This window comes from Polypterus senegalus, chromosome 18 (genome assembly GCF_016835505.1).
Source record: "Polypterus senegalus isolate Bchr_013 chromosome 18, ASM1683550v1, whole genome shotgun sequence".
Lineage (NCBI taxonomy): Eukaryota > Metazoa > Chordata > Cladistia > Polypteriformes > Polypteridae > Polypterus > Polypterus senegalus.
This window is the reverse complement of record NC_053171.1, coordinates 89,827,606-89,851,925: the sequence shown is the minus strand read 5'-3', so window position 1 is coordinate 89,851,925 and position 24,320 is coordinate 89,827,606. Positions and strand designations below refer to the sequence as shown.

Genomic DNA, 24,320 nt, shown 5'->3' with positions numbered 1-24,320 from the left:
CCTTATGTTAGTTTGAAATATTTTGGATTTCAACAATGATATATGTCAATACAGTATTTTTTTTTTTGCCTTCTAAGTTCAAACTTGTATTTGTGGTTTATGAAGTAACCAAACCTTTGCTTTTGTTTCCAAATAAAAAATATATCTATAATAAAGAACTAGAGATACATCTCATAGACTTGTGATTTTTTTTTATTGTTAACATTTTAAAATTATGATTATGGGACAGCTTTTGTTATTGTCAAAAAAAGAAATCATTAAAAAAATGAACTTGGCAAAAATCTTCAAGTAAAAATTTATCTGAAGAGTGTTCCTCTTCTATATTCATGGTAAACAACAAAGGTTTGGTTGATATTAATGAATGAAAATAACTTTTTCAACCAACATCGTTCTCAGGCAAAGGACCAGAAACTCTTTATGCTGGACAAAAACTCAATGATAATGACTGGCATACAGTCCGTGTGGTTCGACGGGGTAAAAGTTTGAAGCTTACGGTTGACGATGACACTGCTGAAGGTATTTAACTCTTCATGTTTTGCTAGTTATTCCTTTAAAAGCTGTTAATTATAGTATATGTATAAGGTGTTAAAATATGTCTTGCATGTTTACCCATAAGTTACATTAAAATACACTATATGGCCAAAAGTATGTGTACAACCTCCAAATTATTGGGCTCAGGTGTTTCAGTCACACCCATCAAATTAGCACATTGCCATACAATCTCCATTGACAAATACTAGCAGTAGAATGGGTCATACAGTGACTTTGAATGTGACACTGTCAGAAGATGCCACCTTTGCCACATGTCAGCTTGTGAAATTTCTGCTCTACTAGAGCTGCCCCGGTCAACTATAAGTGCTATATTTGTCAAGTCGAAACATCTTGGAATGACAACAGCTCAGCCACAAAGTGGTAGACCACACAAACTCCCATAGTGGAACAGCCGAGTGCTAAAGAGCCTAGTGTGTATCCTATCCTGTATCACATCACTCACAACTATCTCTGGAAGCAACATTAGCACAAGCACCTCATTGGGAGCTTCATGAAGTTGCTTTCCATGGCCAAGTAACTGCACACAAGTGTAAGATCATGGTGCAAAATACCAAGTGTTGGCTGGAGTAGTGTAAAGCATACCGCCATTGGACTCTGGAACAGTGAAAATGTGTTCTCTGGAGTGATGAATCACACTTGAGTGTCTGGCAGTCTGGTGGATGAACCTGGGTTCAGCGAGCTATCTTCTGGACTAAATAATGCCTACTGTAAAAATTTCGTGAAGGGAAATATTAACGCTCTAGCATACAAACACATTTTAGGCAATTGTGTGCTTCCAGCTATGTGGAAACAAATCTATCTATAGGGTGGTCCAGATCTAATTATGCAATTTTCATTACGCTATAACTTATTAAGTTTATTACATTGAAAATCACCCGAAAGTCCCAGGGCATCGAGAAGTGTGCGAACTGACGACATGAAGAATCGCCTTCACGCCGAACTGGAATCATCCCTGCATAAATCAAAGTCATCCAGATGATCTGGATCTGCATAATTAGATCTGGACCACCCTCTATCTATCTATCTATCTATCTATCTATCTATCTATCTATCTATCTATCTATCTATCTATCTATCTATCATAGAGTGCCTTTCACATCTATCTATCTATCTGTCTATCTATCGATCTATCTATTATACAGTGCCTTTCACATCCATCTATCTATCTATCTATTATATAGTGCTTTTCATATCTGTCTATCTATCTATCTATCTATCTATCTATCTATCTATCTATCTATCTATCTATCTATCTATCTATCTATCTATCTATCTATCTATCTATTATATAGTGCCTTTCACATCTATCTATCTATCTGTCTATCTATCTATCTATCTATCTATACATACACATATGGGAGCTATTGTGGCATCTCTCAAAATAAATCATAGGAGACCAAATGCATTCAAGAAAATGGCACCTTTACTGACATTTGAGGAAAGACCCCTGGGAATAAAACAAAGCACCAGATAAACAAAGTCTTACACAACAAACCTGTGACCCATGAAGACCTAAATATTCTGGTCTTCAAACATGTCTATTAAGTAGGGTGAATCACCAATATGTCCCCGCAGTGGTATCAGTATCACTGTTTTTCTCACCTGCCATCTTTATACACCATCTGGTCTCTTTTTTCCTCACCACCTGAGCCTTCTCACCATCTCACTACCAAAGATTTAATATACCTCTGATTGTGAGACATACTGTATTTGAACAAGGGGCATTGCTACAGGTTTGGGTGTGTTCACTGCCCACTTAAAAGGGGCATCTGCCAAACCAGTGAAAAATCAGTAACAATAAACAATTAACTTATATTAACATTTATTTGTTAAGACCCCCCATATTTATCCAATTTTCTATCCCTGGCTGACATGCCAGGAATGGCACTAAATCTACCCTTGCCAGAATCAGACAGTCCCAACCTTTTCTCCAGAGACACCAATATAGCCTTCCCTGCAGCCTATGGTACCCATGAGCATTGTGTTGTATAAAACTTCATGCCAACCCTCGGTTAAAGCAAAGCATAATCCCATATGTTTCTACCTATTGGCAGCCCTTCTTGACTCATCATTAATTTGGTTTGGCCTTAGTAAGTTTGCTGTGTATAAATTAAATGGACATAAAACATATATGAATTTGTAAATACAGGTCTCAATGTTGTATATAGTGTACATGTATAAAACTAAGTAACCTATAATGCTTTTTTTTTTAATAAAGACATTTACGTTTACTAAAGATGGACAGATTTTGCCAAGCCAAGCATAGCACTGCTCTTGAATGTACTTTCTGTTAATTCAGCTAGTGTTTTTACTCTCTCTGTCCAGCAGATGTCTCTTGAAGAGCAAAAAATAAAATGCAACAAAACTAAATATCTTCTGTAAATAGCTTCAAAGATTGCAATGCTATCTGATAAGCTTTACTGTATTGATTCATCTCAAAGGGGACCCAATTAATGTCACTTGGACAGCTAAACTGAAATTCATTAGGAGAAAATATTTTATGCATTAGTATTAGAGACTTCTCAACTTAAAAATGATTTAGGAAAATTGTCTATGTGCTGCATGGTTTTTAATGTTGCTCCTTAATCTATGTATAATCTGTGATCTTTTTACTTTAAAGGTAATTCATGTGTATAGTTTTAATATAAAAAATGAGTAATTCTCACAATTGAGTTACTAAGCATGAAAACACATCTTGTGTTCTTGTTTTATCTCAGGTCAAATGGTGGGCGATCACACTCGACTGGAATTCCACAACATTGAGACAGGAATTATGACAGAAAGACGTTACATTTCTGTTATTCCTTCCAGTTTTATTGGGCATCTTCAGAGTTTAATGTTCAATGGAATGCTGTATATTGACCTCTGCAAAAATGGAGACATTGACAACTGTGAACTGAATGCCCGATTTGGAATGAGATCAATTATAGCTGACCCAGTCACTTTTAAATCTAAAAGCAGCTACCTTAGTCTTGCTACCCTTCAGGCCTACACATCAATGCACCTCTTCTTTCAGTTCAAAACTACTACTCCAGATGGCTTCATTCTCTTCAACAGTGGGGATGGCAATGATTTTATTGCAGTTGAGCTTGTAAAAGGGTAAGCCACTTGTGTTTTTCATTGGTTATTTATAATTTCTGGAATAATATTCTCATATTTTTCCTGTAGACTTTAGCATTATGTCCCAATTAAAAAGAGAAGAAAATGGCTCCCTTTCAGCAAATAAAGCCATAGAGGACCTGTGTTCAATAACTCTTCTGCTAATCTAGTCAGATAAAACCAAAATATACCCCCAGCCCACCTTACGCTGATTGTCCAAAAACATGTCTAGAATTCTTCAAAATATTTGTCAGAATATTTTTATTATTAAATATATGGCCAGTGATATCTTGCTGTACTGAATATTATGAGGTCATCTCAAAATAATTTTTAATTTTTTTATGGTGCATATTTGGAACAAGGTTTTCTTTGTGGGGTACATTTAGAAAGTCTAACTATTAACTGTTTTCACACTCTGGTTTCACCATGTAAAAGAGGAGACACGACAAAGTTAATGATTTGGGGAGCACCACCCAGCATGAACACTGTATAATACTTTTCAGCACACAAATCAATGTGGAGACATCTTTGAAGACATAAGTTCAAAACAGACATGAAGTAGGATAGTGGCCCTCTTGGTTATGTAGGTCTTCAGCCGGAAGGGGAGGTCTAGGAGGGCAGACAACAGCAGTGACATCAGCACTGGAGTGGCGGTTAGACTTCCGTTCTGAAGAGGGAAGAAGAGAGAAGGCATTATACCACAGCGCCAACCCCTGGTTTGGTGGATTATTACCATCACCTGAGCCCTTATGTTGTCCTCCATGTGCACGTGTGTGACAACCAATACTGGGTCATTGAGAGGTTGACATTATTCTGATCCAATTGGGCTAAAAGGCTGGAATTAACACGAGATGAGACATTAGTTCATCATAAGGTATACCCACACCAGATCCAGTCTAATTTGTACACCTTAAGAGGTTAGCTTGCACTCTTTTCAGTGACCATTAAGTTAATTTCAGTAGCTTTTCAATTTCATTAGATAACTTGAAGGTAATTTACTGCTTAATGGACTGATAAGAATTTGTTCATTTAAACCTAATTAGTGAAATACCCTAAAAAAGAAAAAGGCTGATCACAGAGACTGGTTAGGTTCCAAGCTTTTATACACGTATGTCTCTTGTTTATTTTTAATTGACTTCCATTTCAGAGAGCTTTGTTCTAGTTGGAGGTCTGCCCACAAAAGATTTTGTTCCTCTAGTGTTGCTGATATTTAAAGTGTAGGACATTGTGTGTCACATCCAAATCCTTCCCTGAAACCCTTTAGAGTGGGCACAAAATGCGTAACATGCCAATAGCTTGTGTGTCTGACTATATATATATATATATATATATATATATATATATATATATATATATATATATATAGACCACCCAGGCTGGCACTGCCACCTGAACCCAACACAGGCAAGCGTGGGACACAAGTTCAAAGCACACACGTTTTATTTTGTACTTTTACCTCGTGGGAAAGCCTTCCCTGTTTCCCACAAGCCCAGCACAGTTCAAAGTACAATGTGCCAACACAGTACTCTTCTTTCTCCTACACTCCTCTTGTCAAGCTTTGTCTTCTTCCTCTTGACTCTGGCTCCCCAAATAGTGGCTGCTGGATCCTTTTATACTGCACCCGGAAGTGCTCCAGGTACTTAATAACCTAGTTGCCGGCAGCACTTTTGGGTGTGGCGGAGGAATTGCCCAAAATGGCTCAGCAGATCCTGCTGCAGCACCTGCGGAATACAACAGGCCTCCACCAAACTCCAACTCCCATGAAGCCCTGCAGGAGTCCGAGGCTCCGCTACAACCCAGGGGGGCTACCATCTAGTGTCCTAGGGGAGGTAATGCTCTGGCGACACTTGCTCTACCGGTTATTCCAGTATGGAGATGTCCCAGCTGGGCAAGGGCCCCAGCCACATGCTACGTGATATATATATATATATATATATATATATATATATATATATATATATATATATATATATATAGAGAGAGAGAGAGAGAGAGAGAGAGAGAGAGAGAGAGAGAGAGATATTTCTATCTATCTATCTATCTATCTATCTGTCTATCTGTCTATCTATCTATCTATGTCTCAATATGCATATAAATATATATATATATATATATATATATATATATATATATATATATATATATATATATATATATATATATTTCTTCTCTTTCCATCATTCTGGTATATATTGATTTTAGTTTCCTTTGTCCAAAGAAAATAGATCCTAGGCTTTTAAAAATGTCATTCCTATTCTTGAGGTTTACCAGTGCCTTACATCTTTTGGTAAACCCTCTGTCTTAATTTCATGAAGTCTTCTCTTGATTGTACACTTTGGCAATGATAGGTCTACCACCTGGAGAGTGTTCTTGGTTTGGCTAAATATCGTGAAGGGGTTCTTCTTCACCAAGGACAGAATTCTGCAGTCACCCAACATAGTTGTGTTCTGTGGTTATCCAGGCCTTCAAGTGTGTTCCTTCTTTTTAAGAACGTACCAAATGGTTGGCTTGACGGCTCCTGGTATTTCTGCTCTCTCTCTAAAGGGTTTGTTTTGTTTTATCAGCCTACTGATGGACTGCTGCAAGAACAGCTTTTTGGACCTCATATTGAGAGTTCACAGTGACAGCTTCCAAATATTCCTTATATATTGAGCATTGCCATTAATTATGTTGCAGTGTAATTTTGTACCACTCCCCGAACTGTTACAATTATAATATGTGCTGCCTATCCAGAGCCGCAGCAAAGAGAGAAAAAAATAAAGAAATGTTCTGGGGTACGAGCAACCAACACTACTTTCCTACTAGACCACAACAAATTTAGAAGCACACCAACTGATATAAATGTTAAGTTAAATGAGAAATGTTATTATACTGTAAATAAGAAAATGTGCAAAACAATCAAACCCCCAGTATACATAATACCGCGCTGCTGAACTTCCCCACCGCACATGAATCATGAAACAAAACACTCAACAAAATAAACCACTAATACACAAATAACAATTGTAAAAAAAGAATTAATGAAAACAAGATTCCTTTAAATATCCATCCATCCATTATCCAACCCGCTATATCCTAACTAGGGTCACAGAGGTCAATCCAACCCAACACAGGGCACAAGGCAAGGAACAAACCCTGGGCAGGGTGCCAGCCCACCACAGGGCACACACACACACACACACAATTTAGGATCGCCAATGCACCTAACCTGCATGTCTTTGGACTGTGGGAGAAAACCCACGCAGACACGGGGAGAACATGCAAACTCCATGCAGGGAGGACCCGGGAAGCGAACCCATGTCTGCTAACCGCGAGGCAGCAGTGCTACCCACTGTGCCACCATGCCGCCCCTTTAAATATCCACAGTTATTAATTATTATCCACAGTTTGTTCTTGTGAAGGAGGTGCCGAGCCGTACTTCAGGTTGTGGGAAACTCCTATCAGACACCGTCCCTTACGCTGGCCCATCAGGTCCTCTCCCAAATTCGCCACACACAGAAGAAAAAGAAAATGATTCTTCCTGAAATGAACCCGGGTTCACCTAAGTTTCTTAAGCGAGTAGTCTAGCTTTCCCTCTTGCCTTTCTCCTTTTCGTCTAGCACTCTCTTCCCTTCTTGCCCCCCTTTCTCCCTGCCACGGTTTGTTAAGGATGGTCCTCCCCTTACAGTTTATTTGGCACTCCCAGTCAGGTGTTCCCTTCTGCAAGAACCAATGGCTGGCATTACAAATCCAGCCATTCCACTATTAACAGAACTAAGGAAATGTACAAACTGCCAATGACACTCCACACATACACACCACAACCGTTACAATTTGTATTACAGCACAAAGTTAGTTACATATAACACAAATAAGATTTATCATATACTATAACATGCTGTTGTTGTCTAAAAACTTGGCAAATGCAAGAATTTAGTTTTTTTTCTTCCCTAAATGTATCTCCCCATATGGCTGTTATTAGAATGCTCGTGCAAACACACTCAGGCCTCTGTTTAGGTTTTATCTTCTGACAGATGGACACAGACTAGCAGTAGTTTGCCAAGGGATATCATCAAAAGACTATGGAAAGTAGGTTTGTATTGACTCCAGCTTTATCTTCTTCTGACAGAGAAACCTACTGCATGCTGCTGTGTTAGGCACATGACCAATCTGTTAGTTGAAAAGGCAAGCTGGAGCCATCACTCATGCTTTTCATTTGTCAAATGAAAGGAATTAATGGTAGTTTCATTTTGCCATGCTTAACAATATAAATATTCATTTGTCACTAAAGAGCCTTGGATTGCTGTTAAAGAATGACTGTACTAAGATGAGCTGGCAGTGATGTCCTTTAGCACCAGTTTACTTCAGGCATTTGGCAAAAAGTGTTGCTGTTGTCAGAGATAAATTCTGTTGCTAGTTTATGTCTGAGGATGGCATCTGCCAGTGCATATTTTCAAGCAATAAGAGTAGATCTTTCCAGCATTAAAACCGATGACTGACATATTAAATTATTAATAGCTGGAATTATTTAGCTTATGAATTATTATAGGCAGCTTTATATTTATTGTATAGGGTGGCCCAGATCGAATTATGCAACTTTTAATGCAATGCAGGAAAACAATGCAAGACAAAAGAATTGTTCGAAATATCTTGTAATAAATGAAAATGGACTTGCATTGAATTAATTCACTGATTTTCCATGTAATGTCCCACTTGTCCTCCATTCAGTTGTGAATTCTCTATGTAATAAACTTAACAAGTTATAGTGTAATAAAAATTGCATAATTAGTTCTGGGCCACCCTGTACAATAATAATGCATTTTATTTATATAGCGCCTTTCCTATGCTCAAGGCACTTACAGAATATAAGAAAGAACGGCAGGGTATACATTATATAGCATTGTACAAACCCAATAAATAAATAAAGAAGATTACGACAGTAAATTCAGAGAAAGCCTAACAGACCACATAATTGATGTCTACACACACACACACACAGGATACATGAGCATCTTGACAGAGAGGTAAACTGAGAGAAGGGTAATAATGTCAAGTAGAGCTAAAAGCCTTCCTGAACAGATGAGTTTTGAGTTGTTTTTTAAAAGAATTCATGGAGTCAGCTAACCTGATACATTTCGGTAGGTCATTCCAGAGTCTGGGCACTCGCTATACAGCTGAAGGCCCTGCTGTCACCCATGGAGTGTAGATTAGTGTGGGGCACAACAAGATGACCAGAATCAGAGGACCTTAGTGGGCGAACAGGCACATAGTGATGGAGAAGGTCACTGATGTAGTTTGGTGTGACGTTATTTAAGGCTTTGTAGGTTATTAGTAGGATTTTATATTCGATTCTGTAAGACACAGGGAGCCAGTGAAGACGGAGCAGGATGGGCGTGATGTGCTCGCTGCTGCTGGTTCGAGTGAGGACTCTTGCAGCCGAGTTTTAAATAAGCTGGAGCTGTGATATAAGACTAGAAGGGGCACCTGCCAGCAGCGAGTTACAATAATCGATGCGAGATGTGATAAAAGCAGGGACAAGTTTCTCAGTGTTAGAAAAGGAGAGGAAAGAGCAAACACGGGATATGTTATGGAGGTGAAAGTAAGAAAGTTTCTTAATGTGATTTATGTGGGCGGAATAAGAGAGGGAGGAATCAAAAATGACACCAAGTGGAGGCAGGTCTGATGAGATCACTGCCAAGATGGACTGGGAAGGAGCTCATTTTATTAAGTTGCATTTTAGTCCCAATTTGCAGGAGTTCAGTTTTGTTGCAGCTTAATTTTAAAGAGTTCTGCTCCATCCAGCTTTTAATTTCACTGAGGTAGGTTGTGAGCTGAGAAAGCTCTGATGAAGTTTCACTTTTAACATTGAAGTACAGTTGAGCATCATCTGCATAAAAATGATAGCCCAGTCCATAGCTACAAATAATATGGCCAAGGGGAAACATATAAATACAGAAGAGAAGAGGGCCGAGGACAGAGCCCTGAGGAGCTCCTCGTGTGACTGGCGCCGAGCTGGATCTGCTGTTGCCAAGACTAACAAACTCCTGCCTATCAAGTCAGATAGGACTTGAACCACTGGAGGGCAGTGCCAGAGATACCCAGCATGTTCTCCATTCTGGACAGTAGAATGTCATGTCTGACCTGAGTGTCAAATGCTGCACTGAGGTCTAACAGAATTAATATGCTGCTTTGTCCAGAGTCTGCTGCCATAAGCAAATCATTGGTTACCCATAGCAAAGAAGTTTCACAGTTGTGCCGCGCCCTGAAACCCGACTGAAAGGGTTCCATCAAGTTATTAGTGGTTAAGTAATTGGTGAGCTGGGATAGTAGATGTAAAATTTGACTGACTATTTACGAAAAGAAGAAATAAAAAACAATAGTGAAATAATTTGGACTTTCATTAAGAAAAAAGTCTCAATTAGTGTAAGCTGCCCTAATTCACAGTTTTCATAAGAAATGTAATGAATTACTTCATGAGAATACATAATGAACAAGAACAGTTTTGTCAGATATTTAAAATATTGAAGTGTGTGCCTCAATCTAAATGTTTAAAATGGAAGCATTCTTAATTGTAATAGACATGTGTCATTTTTTCATAGAGGTCCATAGAAGGCTATATTCCTAAGTAATTAACCACAAATAAGTGATAACATCATATTCATAATCATTAACATTGAAATAGTGTAAAGCAATGCCCACATGCTTATAATAATAATAATAATTCTTTATATGGATATAGTTCTTTTATCATTTCTCAAAGCACTTCACATAATAAGGGAGGAGCCACTTCAACCACCACTAATGTGTAGCATCCACCTGGATGATGCGACGGCAGCCATTTTTACACTAGTGCACTCACAACACATTAGCTGTTACGCGGTGAAGTGTTGAAAGAGAGAGCCAGTTAGAGATAGTGGATGATTAGGGGGCCAAACTGACCAGGCGACAGAAGCGATTTAACTTAGACATTGAAATACACCCTTACTCTTTACAAAGGATGCCCAGGGATCTCTTATGACCACAGAGTCACCACCTCGGTTTTACATCTTATCCGAAGGATGGTGCCATTTTTACAGCACAGTGTCCCTGTCACTACACTGGAGCACTGGGATTCACACACAGACCACAAGGTAAGTGTCCCCTGCTGGCCTCACCAACACCTCCTCCAGCAGCAACCCAACTTTTGTTTGAAGTTGTTTGTTATTTTTGAAGTTTGCCATTTTTCACCTCCAGATAGTGAAAGATCAAAAAATAAAAATAATCTCATATTTATAATCAGTGACATTGAAATAGTCTTAAGAGATACTCCATATGCTTATATTGAAATTTGTCATTTTTAGCCGTCTGTGAGTGGCTCTAGAGCACAGGTGTCGAACTCCAGGCCTGGAGGACTGCAGCGGCTGCAGGTTTTCTTTCTCACCCTTTTCCTAATCAGTGTCCAGTTTTCACTGCTAATCAACTTCTTTTCCCTCTATTTTAATAGCCCTGTTTTTAAGGATTAAGTCTTCTGAATTGATTCATTTCTTCATTAAATGACAGCCAAACAGAAATGAGACGTGAAACGAGCCAACAGATGACCAGCTAAATTGGGGCTTCAAACTCCAACCAGTTCCTTAATGAGAAGCTGATTCTTGCTGTTAATTAAACCCGTTATTCAATTCCATGGCTTGTTGCTGCTCTCTTTCTGCCACAGCAGACATTTCTAAAACTGTTGATATTCGTTTTTTTTCTAAGAACTCCTAAAATGTTTTGGTATCCTGAGGGATCAACCTTACTGAGGCCTTCATCTTTATTTTCAGATTTTATTTGATTGGTACAGGTGAGCTGGTCATGTCCTACTTGTTTTAGGTCTCATTGCTGTCCGGCTGCTAATTAAGGAAAAAAACAACTAAGGGGCCTGAGTCAAGCTAATTAAAGCTAAGGCTAAAGAAGTTAATTAGCATCAGAAACTAGTTACTAATTAATGGGTAGAATGAAAACCTGCAGCCACTGCGAGTTCGATACCCGTGATCTAGAGGGTTAGAACTGGTAAAGATCCGATAAAGAATCAAATATCAAAAATATGATCATATTTGTTATCAACAGCTGTGAAATAGCATAATACTATACTCCCCACGATCGTATTACCGATCCCTGTTTTTTCAAAGTTTTGTGTACAGGAGTAACTTTGACTCCTTGAATCCCATTACTGGATAAACCTCTTGGGTTGGCTTATGTTGCATGCACAAGTGATTAGTTTTGCTGATGATGCATATTGGTTTACTTGGTTTAATTTCATGCACATTATGTCCTTAACATGAGGTTTGTTTGAGTTCTAGAGACACTGGCCCACAAAATCTGAAGTACTTTTAAAGCATTCACAAGCGATTCTTATGAACACAAGAAGATACTTTATGTTTTTGGGTACTGATTCAATGAATGTTTGACCCTGTTTATGCATTATCTACCATATAATGTCTTTCTATGCCCAGCCTGTAACACGGTCAATCCAGTGCCCAGTCACCAAAAGGCCTGTTCAAGCGGACATATTGCTCTCGATGAAGCAGCTTGCACATCCTCCATATTAGGATCCATAATCATTGTTGGTCACAGGTGCCTACCATTGGGAAGGTGGCCAATATACCTTGTACCAACTAACCACAGTGCAGTCATGGGTTTGTTACATCCACTGTGCAAAACAGTATTGCCATTAATTTATTTTATCGTTTTAGAAAACTTAACTGCATGGAATTAAATTTTGCTCGTAAAAAGGAAAATAAGGATACAAACGTTATTTCTAAAGAGAAACTTTAAAACATAAACTGCATAAAACGATAACGACATAGACCTAAGCTTAAATCGATTACAATGCTAATGTCTTTCACAATATTTCGCCCAATCACAGCCTGTTATATTTCACTTCAGGAAGATATGAGGTCCTAATTTCTTTTTGTGATCCCAGAAAGAGCTCTGCCTACTACCTATTTATCTTTTAATATATTTATACACAGTTACACTGAGAAGGAAACTGAAACAAGTGAAAAATAAAAGTAACTTTCCTAGTATCAGATATCCATTGTTCTTCTGGCTTAGGTATTGCAAGGCCTTTGGTTTCCATAATAATTTTTTTCACATCACAAAAAAGGTGTCGACAGAACATTTCCAGTGTATGTAAGTCAAATAATTATTCCTTGAATATATAGCGTATACTTGCCGAATTTTAATATCTGAGTTGAGGAGATGGATGAAGCTTTAAATGATAATAGCAGAATTTTAAAATCAATTCGAAACTTAATCGGGAGCCAATGAAGTTGGTGCAAGACCGGAGTAATATGGTGAATAGATGAGGTTCGAGTAATGATGCGAGCTGCAGAATTCTGGACTAGCTGAAGCTTATGAAGAGATTTTATAGAGAGACCAAAGAGGAGTGAATTGCAGTAGTCCAGACGAGAAGTAACAAGACTGTGAACGAGAATGGCAGTGGTATGGGGGTGAGGGAGGGGCAGATGCGATTTAATACAGGATTACGTAGGTGGAAGTAGGCAGACCGGGTGAACTTATTAATGTGAGATTGAAAAAGATAGAGTACTGTCGAGGATGACAGACTCTTAACCTGCGGTGATGGTGAAACAACGGAAATATCAATCACAAGAGAAAGATTATCGGCTTTGTATAATGATGACTTTGAGCCAATGAGGAGAACCTCAGTTTTATCACTATTTAATTTAAGAAAATTCAAAGAAAACCAGGATTTAATTTCAGCAATACAGTCAATAAGCGAAGATGGTGGAAAGGCAGAGCTGGGTGTCATCAGCATAACAGTGAAAATGAATGTTATGTTTACGAAAGATATTGTCAAGGGGAAGGAGGTAAATAATAAATAGATTATTATTTAGTGGGCATGTAACATACAGTATATGGTCATGTGACAACTGAAATGTCATGTGACACCTAGGACCAATACTGTGGCTCACCTTGGCAGGTGAGCCAATAATCTTTGGTGCCAGTAGATTGTGGCAGTAAGCTTGTTTTGGTTCAATTGCTTTCCTTGCTATGTTTATTATTTTTTTTTTTTTGTTTTATTTGACAAATGTCACTGGCAACTTACTGAGTTCACGTGCGATGGGAATTTTCTGAGATACCACTTGTGATGGCTCACCTTCCTGTATCATTCTGTACATGTGAATCTCCAATTGGTGTTTTGGGAAAAAGATCCTAAACGAAAATCAGATAACAGCCAGGGACTAGTTTCCCAACATGTAAATATCCTTTGTGAATCGTAACATCTCTTAAGAATTTAGAGATAAAATCTATTGTTGTGTTGAGAAGAACACAGACACATCTACTAGGACCCATTTCAGTTTTTTTTTTTTATTTTATTGATGGACTGGGAGGCAAAGTGCCAGGAAAGGTTTTCATTATTTATTGGCAAAAGTGTACTAATTCTCTTTCTCTTTTTCAGGTACATTCATTATGTTTTTGATCTGGGAAATGGACCTCATGTAATTAAAGGAAACAGTGATAAAGCGCTGAATGACAATCAGTGGCACAATGTTGTCATCACTCGAGACAACAGCAATACTCACACTCTCAAAGTAGATGCCAAGATTGTCACGCAAGTTATCAACGGTGCTAAAAACCTTGACCTGAAAGGTAACCAAATAAAATGCTTTCATTTTATTTTGTATTGATGTGATTACTCTTCTAAGTGAGCTTCTTGTAGTTCTTTTAAAAGACCTTTAACATTTACTTATTTATTGTACAAAGTGCCCACCCAGCTCAGTTGCCACTATCTTTTTAAATATACCACTCACATTTCAGATGTCACCAATGATCGCAACATCCTCAAGTAACCAAGTGGTGCTCCCACCTAGTAGTTCTATCAACCACCAAGTCTGCAACATTTAAATCTCATTTGCAGCCTGCCCACAGTTTACCTTCCTAGAATGCAAAAAAAAGGAACAGATAATTATATCAGTCCTTTACTATGATACTAACTTGCTGCTTCCCACAATGCCTTCTTGGGGGCCACTCTCATGGCTTTCTGCTTTTCTAGTTCTTTGCAGGGCAGTATGATAGCACAGTGCTTGGCACTGCCACTTCACAGTCCCATCGCCCTGAGTTTCAGTCACATTGTCTGTGTGGACTTTTCACAATCCTTCTGTATCTGTTCTGCACACATTCACCATTAGCTTCGGACATTTTGAACCCACATTGCTGAAGATTTGCATATTGTTCCTGTGTGAGTGCGTGTGTGGGTATGTACATGTGTTGGCCCTCATGGACTGACTCTCTGGCAAGGTATCCAGATAGGTCCTGGCCCCCTACAACCCTCAATTTAATTAAGCGAGTTCGAGAATATTACGCCTCATTGATGTTCCTGTGAAGTGTCATTTGATCGCTTATTATTGCTTTACCTACTGTGATGTATGGCCGGCTGTTCATCCCGGCCCATACCCCCACGCCACCAGGTGGAGCCCTCCCTGCAGTATGGCAATGCCCCGAAGACCAGCAGGGCATCATGGACATTGGAGTCTTTATTCACAGCCCTGCTGGATACCGTGGGGGCCGCTAGGAGACGCTGCAGGGAGGAACAGTGTTTATTTTCCCTACGCCCCGGAAGTACGTCCGAGTCACATGGACAAGGGGAATGACGTGCTTCCGGGGTGAAGAAAAGGACTTTTTTATCTGACCTGGAAGTGATAGAAGATCACATGGACTGGGGATTGGAACACTTCCGGGTCAGGAAATATAAAAGGATTATGGGAGCTCCCAGACGGCGAGCTGTGTTGGGAGACAGGGTGACTAAGCGTCTGGGAGAGTGGAGGATTGGTTATTGTTTATTTGATTATTGTTATTGGAGTATTGTGGAGAGGAGGGTGCTTTGTGCACTTATTTATAATAATAAATATTATTATTGGGTTTTTACCTGGTGTCTGGCGAGTGGTCTGAGGGTACAAGGAAGCGAGAGAGCCCTTAATCTGTCACATTATTTAATAATATACAAAGTACTCTTAAGGACATTCAAATGATTTTGACACGAGCAAGCAATTCGGTCCAACATCTTGTAAATCTCATCCTCCTAATTTGTCCTAAATACAGTTGAGATATTTTTGAAAGTTACCAATGTACTACAGTCTACCATACCACTTGGTAACTTATTCTGCGTATCTGGGATTTTTATTGTGAAGACAAACTAACTTTTGTGAAAAATTTACCCTTAAAAAGTTTTCATCCTTGTCCCTACATTTTTGGTAGCCTCCTTTGTATTACATTAACCCATGGAAAAAACATGGAATTTTTAAAATAAAATAGATGTTATGACACGTAAGAGAAACATGGAATTAGCAAAATGTCAGCATAAACACAGCAGGAAAGATAAGTCTAGAGTTTGCTGTTGTACTGATACAGATTTAGTACACTTCCTTCGTGTGATTTGCTTTGAAACATTCACCAACACACTGTCTAACGTCACATTTAGGACAGCAGAAGTGTGTTTCTTTGCACATTTTTGTTCACAAGAGGGTAGAATGTGAGGATCTAAACCAAATGATTAATGCATTCATTGTGTTATTGTAAGTTACCATAGCTCAAGTCTTAATGACTTCCATCCAGTCATACAAACATTGACATTTGCTGCATTGTCAACAATGCTTAGTGGTCTAATGTCTTTCTTGTCCTTCCACTTGATCACAATCATTTTGCCCTTTTTGCCACGCTGACGCTTTACATAACTGTCTCTAGGCATGTCACTGTGGTTCAGTCATACAGTGCCATATGCCGTAGTTTCACTATCCGTGACAATGTCTGATGACCAATTCACATCGTCACCACTATTGCTCAAATCATCTAATGGTTCAATTTCAGTTTGTTCTAAAACTGGCTTTACAACTCTTCCTTTACATGGCATTGTGTGTTTTGGATGAAGGCTGCAGCTCACTCATAAATACTAATACTAAAAGGTTCAGCTGATTCAATCTTTCCTTCTAACTCATACCTCAAACTTAATAGAGTCAGCCTAGTTGAGTCTGTTTTCTCTGCCCTTCATTTGCTGCTATGTCTTTTTTGTAATATGATGACCTACTGTACATGTAGTTCTCCAGATAGGCACTCACTAGTGTGTCATGTACAGAAACTTTAGCAAAACTCTCTTGACTTGTGCTCCAGACATTGTGTCACATAACCTCACATCCTATTAGCCTTTTTAACTACTTCTGTACTCTGACTGGGTGTAGATAGTGAAGCGTCCACTACAGCTACTAGCTTCTTCACATAAGGAGTGTTTTCAAGTTTTAATTCCTATGTGTAATACTTTACATTTATTTATTCTTAAGAAACACATTTTTCCAAGTCTGAATTCTGTCCAGGTCCATCTGAAGTCTGGTATCATCTGCAAACTTAACCAGCTTGTCATTAGAAGTCAAGCAAAATGACCCCTTTGATTGGCTAACTAAAAAGATAACAATATGGAAGCTTTCGAGGCAACTCAGGCCCCTTCTTCAGGCAACATGTAAGGATGTAATTTAATGACATCTTGCCTGAAGAAGGGACCCGAGCTGCCTCGAAAGCTTCCATATTGTTATCTTTTTAGTTAGATGAAGATTAAAATCTTCTGTAAAAGAATTATGGATTCTTAACATATTTTTCTAGTTGTTTAGTACTTTGTGTTTTGCTCTTCATTAATTCCATGTGTATTAAGCCTACAACATCTTCACATGCTGACTCAATGCTGTCTTTTTTTAATCTGATTCAAACACCCCCTTTTAGGTTCCCTAGAAGTCAGATTTTTCACTCTAAACCTATTTTATATTGCTGGACCATCGTAACCTGCAGCAGTGGTGACCCTAACGTTTAGAGCAGATGATATTTACAATGCATTTATGGAATGTTAACAAACAGTACACCAAATGGAGAATAAAATCCACTAAAAATGGACAGTAAAATCTAGTAGATAGATAGATAGATGTCAAAGGCACTATATCATTGATAGATAGATAGATAGATAGATGTGAAAGGCACTATATAATAGATAGATAGATAGATAGATAGATAGATAGATAGATAGATGTGAAAGGCACTATATAATAGATAGATAGATAGATAGATGTGAAAGGCACTATATAATAGATAGATAGATAGATAGATAGATAGATGCCAAAGGCACTATATCATAGATAGATAGATAGATAGATAGATAGATAGATAGATAGATAGATAGATAGATGTCAAAGGCACTATATAATAGATAGATAGATAGATAGATGTCAAAGGCACTATATAATAGATAGATAGATAGATAGATGCCAAAGGCACTATATAATAGATAGATAGATAGATAGATAGATAGATAGATAGATAGATAGATAGATAGATAGATAGATAGATAGATAGATAGGGCACTTTACTAACAGTCTTCACAATTCTGAACTGAAAGATGAAATTTAGGTTCTTTGTATGGGTTGTGTAGAGCCTACCCTAAATGCAGTGAATGATCCACTAAAGTAACTGGTGGGACAAAATGGACCTGAGAAACATGAACTGGAAAAATCAGTTCAGAAGATATTCAAATTATGGGATGTTCCACGTATTTTATTGTTCATTAATTTGGTGAAATTTGACTCAAATATTTTGTAAGGGTTAATGTGGTTATTATAATTCTAACAGACTACATTCAAGATCCAATATTAATTAGTGCCATATTGCCACCTGAGATCATAAATGACACTGAAAATAACTGTTTCCTGATATGGTTATGCCATTTGAAAACTGAAATCACAAAAAAGCATTAATAGTACCAAAGAAGTTAAGTAAAACTTGGATGAGACTTTTAACTATTTGCATTCTTCTGTTCTTCTGTGAACCTAATGCCATGTTTTATTTTATTTTTGTGTTTTTTTTTTTGTTTTTTTTAACAATTAGGTGATCTCTACATTGCTGGGCTAGCGCAGAACATGTACAGCAGTTTGCCCAAGCTTGTTGCCTCTCGGGACGGGTTTCAGGGATGCCTGGCATCTGTTGATCTGAATGGCCGTCTCCCTGATCTAATTAATGACGCTTTGCATCGCAGTGGCCAGATTGAGCGTGGATGTGAAGGTATGCCCTTTTATGAGCACTAGTGCCCTCTCACGTTCTCAAGCAATAGCTTCTTTTTATGTCCACACATGGTGTCTTCAGGATTACTGGCGCAAATGTTGGCCTCTTTCTCAGAGTTAGTTTGCCTGTTCTTTGCCATCAGCACAACATTCTGTCTCTGTGTCAGCATCTCCATGTTTATATCTGCCATGAAATCATCTCTTTATTTTTGGAGCAACCAGCGTGCTATACAAGAGGTCATCACTTATAATTAATATTTAAACAGAACAGGGCTCAACAATGTTGTTATTAACATTGATTTCATTTAGTGAAAATATATTCATTTTTCTTATTAACTTTAACTCATTCTGTTTATGTGTTCATATATATATAGACACATATACAGTATGTACTGTATTTATTTATATCTTTGTTATTTGTCTTCACAAGAGCAGCATAACCCATAGCAGAGAGTTATTCCAAAATTATTCTGTAAGAAAATGTGTTACAATCACAATAATTATATAGTTTCTGGGGAAAACAAACTACACATATGCTTTACCATATGCCATCAGTTAACAGCATTTAAAGAAATGCTATAACTGTAAAACTTTTAAATGTTAATTGATCTTGTATCTCATATGGGACAAAATCTTTGTTTCTTACAGTTTGAAAATCATTTATTGTATATGCTAATTAGGGTATATGTTCTATACACATACACTGTATATGTTCCTTTATATTACATTATATACAGAGAAGCTGAAGGTAGGTTTTAAATAAATTATACATTTACAGTATATTAACAGAGTTTCTGGAATAATTTAAGTGAAATCTTCAAAGTAGTATTTTAATAACATTCAAATACAGGTAATTCAGATCCTTGTAGAGATTTTAATATTGAGTAGCAAATCAAAGAAATGCAGGAATGCATATGCAAAATCTAGAAAAAAATAACTTGAAACTTTAGTTGCTTTGCTTTTATTTGCAAAAGAATCTGTCAATATGAAGTAGGCAAAACTTACTTGGCAAGATTTCCTAAAATAAGCTAAATATTCAAGTCAATAAATCTTACATTAAAGAAAGGGCAAAATTTAATGACTTGATATAAAAAATGTTTAATTTGCTTAGATTTATTTTTTTGCAGTATGCTGTTTAATACATGAGGAATCTGAGATTAACTCTACGTATAGTCACTTTACTCAGAAAGACTACTGAATTTTAAATGTTATTCTAATCAAGTACTTAATAAGATGGCAGGTTCTGAAAATACTAATATATACATATCTAGCTGCATTTTTCCTTCCTTTCTGTTTGGGAAAATAACTACAATGTGGGACATACAGTCAGTCAGTCATCGTCCAACCCGCTATATCCTAACACAGGGCCATGGGGGTCTGCTGGAGCCAATCCCAACCAACACAAGGCACAAGGCAGGAAGCCATCCTACCGCAGGGCACACACACACATACACACTAGTGACAATTTAGGATCGCTAATGCACCTGACCTGCATGTCTTTGGACTGTAGGAGGAAACTCACGCAGACACGGGGAGATCATGCAAACTAAACGCAGGGAGGAAGTGAGCCCGGGTCTCCTAACTGCAAGGCAGCAGCGCTACCCACTGCACCACCATTCTGTATGGAACATACATTTGAGATCAATTTAGAAAGATATTGCTTAAGTGTACGTATGTGGTACTAACCTTAATAATCCAAAGTCTGCTCCTCTAGCTCTTCATTTACATCATCATCATCATCATTTACAGCCGCCAGTTAACAATGAGCTGACACAGATATATAAAACGCAGTTGATTTGGTACATTTTACAGCAGTATACTAATTTTCATGAAGTATCAGTTGATAGATAGATAGATAGATAGATAGATAGATAGATAGATAGATAGATAGATAGATAGATAGATAGATAGATAGATGTGAAAGGCACTATAGGCACAGTATGTGTATGAGATAGATAGATAGATAGATAGATAGATAGATAGATAGATAGATAGATATTAAAAGTCCATTTCTATTCATTAAAGGAATTTGTTTTGCAAAATTCCTTTAAAATGAAAGGCAAGTTTTATCGAGTGTGTGTGGATTTACTTAGTAAATCTAAAAATAAGGAAACCATATGTGCAATTTGGCTGAGAATTCAGTTAAAGGGAAGTATCATCTTCTGATTAAGAAATAAGGTTGATCCAAAGGCAGCCTCAAGCTGTTTTACTCGAACCTGTGCTGTAAAGAGTGTAAAGTGACTTAATGCATGAATATGCAGTGAAGCTCTCGCTTCACTATAATACATTCAGTTTCTGTTGAGAAATATTCCCAAAGAAAGTACACAAGGGGAATGTGGAGCTTCATTTTGTCTGTCACCAACGTATTTGCTTTTTTGTCTGTTAAATACTTAACAATGTAGCACATCATTTTTACATTTGTATACATTGTAATAGGATGGCGCCAGTCAGGTGAATATTGACAGTGTGCTGTGACGTAAGTGTAAAACATTGAACTACAAAACCAGAAGGCAAAAGAATATTGCTATTGAAATATTTTGCTATAATTTGGAAATGTAAAATTTGTTGTGCTTTTCCTTCACCTTTCAAGCATCAATTAATTTTGTATAAAAGACATGTTTTTATATGTACTGTATGTGTTTTCCATTGCATAACTGTATTATCAATTTTATTGTATAAACAAATGGTACTTGCAAATGACTTGCTAATTTAGAATTAAGAAAATAAGCATGAATTATATTAATTACCAAATAAGAATACTGTATATTTAGGAAATGCTTACTATTTTTGGTGTTAAGTATCTAAGTACATTATTTTAAACCCTTACTGATGTTTTTAAAAGCAACTTTTTTCAGTTACTAATGTTTAAATATCAGTGGGGTTTTCATAATAAAAGGTAACTGAACAGACTTTGTTTTTTTCCTATTTATATTCTATTAAATGAATTATTGTGCAATGTGTGTCAGATACGTGTTTATAGTTGTACATTTAAGTTTTTCTTTCCTTACCAAGGCCATGGGTGTTTAGTGGAAGCTTAAAGCATATGCATTTGTGTACAGTAAGAGTGTCATCCTTTGTCACTACCTTAGACCAAAAATAAAAGAGAGCCGAATAATAAAATTTTTACTTTGGGCTGCATGGTGGCGTAGTTGTTAGTGCTGCTGCCTAATGGCTCCTGGGTTGAAACAACATCCTCCCCAACATCCTAAATACATTCATGTTAGGTTGATTGCTCACTCTAAACTGGCCCAGTTTGGGAGTGTAAATGTGTTTGTGTGTGTGTGTGCATTTCAGAGTTCATTTCTGCCTTGTACCTGATGCTGCTAGGGTAAGCTTCCACTCATGCAAGTCTCAGTAATTGGAATAAGAGTGGCTGATATGAGATAGATAGGATTTTACTTCACACTTAGAAGAAGGTTATGAAATTCAGAAGTATCTCATTAAAGGAGATCCATCAAACAAGTGTACTTGATGTTGAGTTTCTCTGTTTTAACATCTTTTCCCTGCCCACATTTTGAACTTACTGCATCAGCCTTCATTCAATATTTTCCACTCATGACAATGACTATTGCTTCTCACCTTCCTGCATCTTATGACCCTGGAAAAGCACAGCTGTTCAGGTTCATTCTTATATAAATGCCACCACTTAGGTTGGGATGTTGAGAATCTCCTTCTATCTTGTACTTAATCCCAGTGCTTGCCTTCACTTCAGTAACATCTATACTTCTGCCCTAACACTACACAATAAAATGAAAATCATAATTAATGTAAATAAAAAACTGAATAAAACAGTAGGAAACAGCAAACCTTCAAGACATTGAAGACATTGATCATATGATGCCAACCCCTGTGGAGCACAGTCTTGGCATGAAGTAGGAATTTGCAAGACCTACGCAGCGCAGTACATATATTGTACAGTATATGTATACTATATGTGTATTAACATATATTCAATATATTTAGATCAGCAACAACATTACAGCCACTGACAGGTAAAGTGAATACATTGATTATCTCATTACAATGGCAACTGTCAAGGGACTGGATATTTTAGGCAGCAAGTGAACAGACAGATCTTAAAGGGAATGAAAAATTGGCAAGTGGAAGGTTATGAGCAACTTTGACAAGAGCCAAATTGTGATGGCAACCTGACTGGGTGATAGGATCTCTAAAACTGCAGGTCTTATAGGATACTTCTGGTAAGCAGTGGTTAGTAACTACCAAAAGTGGTCAAATGAAAGTCGACTAGTTAACTGGCAGCATGATCATGGGTGCCCAAGGCTCATTGGTGCATGTGGGGAGCAAAGGATAGACCATCTGGTCCGATCCCACAGAAAAGCCACTGCAGCACAAAGTGTCAATAAACGTAATGCTGTTCATGAGAGAAAAGTGTCAGAACACACAGTGCATTGCACCAGGCTGCAAATGGGGCTGCACAGCTGTAAACTAGTGAGAGCGCCTATGCCGAAAGAGCACCTACAGTGAGCAAGTGAGCATCAGAAATGACTTGTCCTCGAAATTCCCCACATCTCAATCTAATTCAGCATTTGTGGGATGTGCTAGAAAAACAAGTCGCAACAACACGTCACTTACAGGACTTAAAAGGTCTTCTGCTTATGGCAAGTGGTTTTAATAGATAGATAGATAGATAGATAGATAGATAGATAGATAGATAGATAGATGTGAAAGGCACTATATTATAGATAGATAGATAGATAGATAGATAGATAGATAGATAGATAGATAGATAGATAGATAGATAGATAGAGAAAACATGTATAATTATAAACAAACAGATCATTTGTGTGTGTGCATAGACCCTTGATCCTTTATGGTATTATATTAATTATCTTCTGTATAAATGTGTTGTAATATTTTTTTGGAATTATCTACATTGGGAGGACTGTGTTGTTAAGCTAATCACTCCTTCTAATATTATGCTTATCTATACTGTATTATGCAAAGAAGTTACCTTTTTCAAATAGCATAATGCATTTCTCAAACACAAATTTGTGAATGGCTTTCCAGCTGTTAGACTGAACTTTCTCTGCTTAAATAATCTAATATTTTGTGTTTCTTGTCATTGTATTTTTTTTACGTATGGCTGCTGTACTGACTAGAAATGAGGCGATTTCAAGGCCTACATAGATAATAAAGCAGAGCTTTATTAACCAACATCATTAACCGCCTACTAACCTCTTTTATTGTTTTCGCTTTTCTGTTCTTTTGCTAACAAAGTTGAGTTCACCAAAGCAGATCTACAAGGTAGAAGGTTCAATTCCATTCTGAATATGGCTAAAAGCTGCTCTGTGTAATGTGTGGTGTCATTTTTGTTAATGATTATAAGAAATGGTTCACTTCCTGAAATTATGTTGGACATAATATATAATGTTTTCATCACATTTAATTGCCAAAGAAGGTAAGCATATAATAATTAGTAAGTGTATTTTCTTGTTATTTTTTTAATATCTATTTATTGATTTGTTTATTACCCTGCTAACAATGTGGTGTGAGGTTCATATCTTTGTGCTTCTGTGTCCTGTGTGTTGTATATAATTTCACATTTGTAAATTCTTGTAATATTGTATAGATAACAAATTCACTGTACTTTCTGAAAGG

The 24,320-nt window shown here is 37.4% G+C and overlaps 1 protein-coding gene across 16 annotated transcripts in view; it reads left to right on the top strand.

Annotated features, from left to right (window-relative positions):
- nrxn3a (neurexin 3a) overlaps positions 1-24,320 on the top strand; it is a 1,597,612-nt gene that overhangs the window by 653,041 nt on the left and 920,251 nt on the right. For 9 of the 16 annotated variants that reach the window (XR_005631328.1, XR_005631329.1, XM_039741967.1 and 6 more), the window contains 4 exons: positions 397-516; positions 3,270-3,651; positions 14,072-14,262; positions 18,529-18,702. Coding sequence is in view for 13 of the 16 variants with exons in the window: in XM_039741967.1 (XP_039597901.1) it covers positions 397-516; positions 3,270-3,651; positions 14,072-14,262; positions 18,529-18,702 (867 nt within the window). In the remaining 3 variants the exon portion in view is untranslated. Of the gene's footprint in view, positions 1-396; positions 517-3,269; positions 3,652-14,071; positions 14,263-18,528; positions 18,703-23,939; positions 23,967-24,320 lie in introns of all 16 variants that reach the window. The other 7 variants (XR_005631327.1, XM_039741969.1, XM_039741968.1 and 4 more) reach the window with 1 other exon arrangement.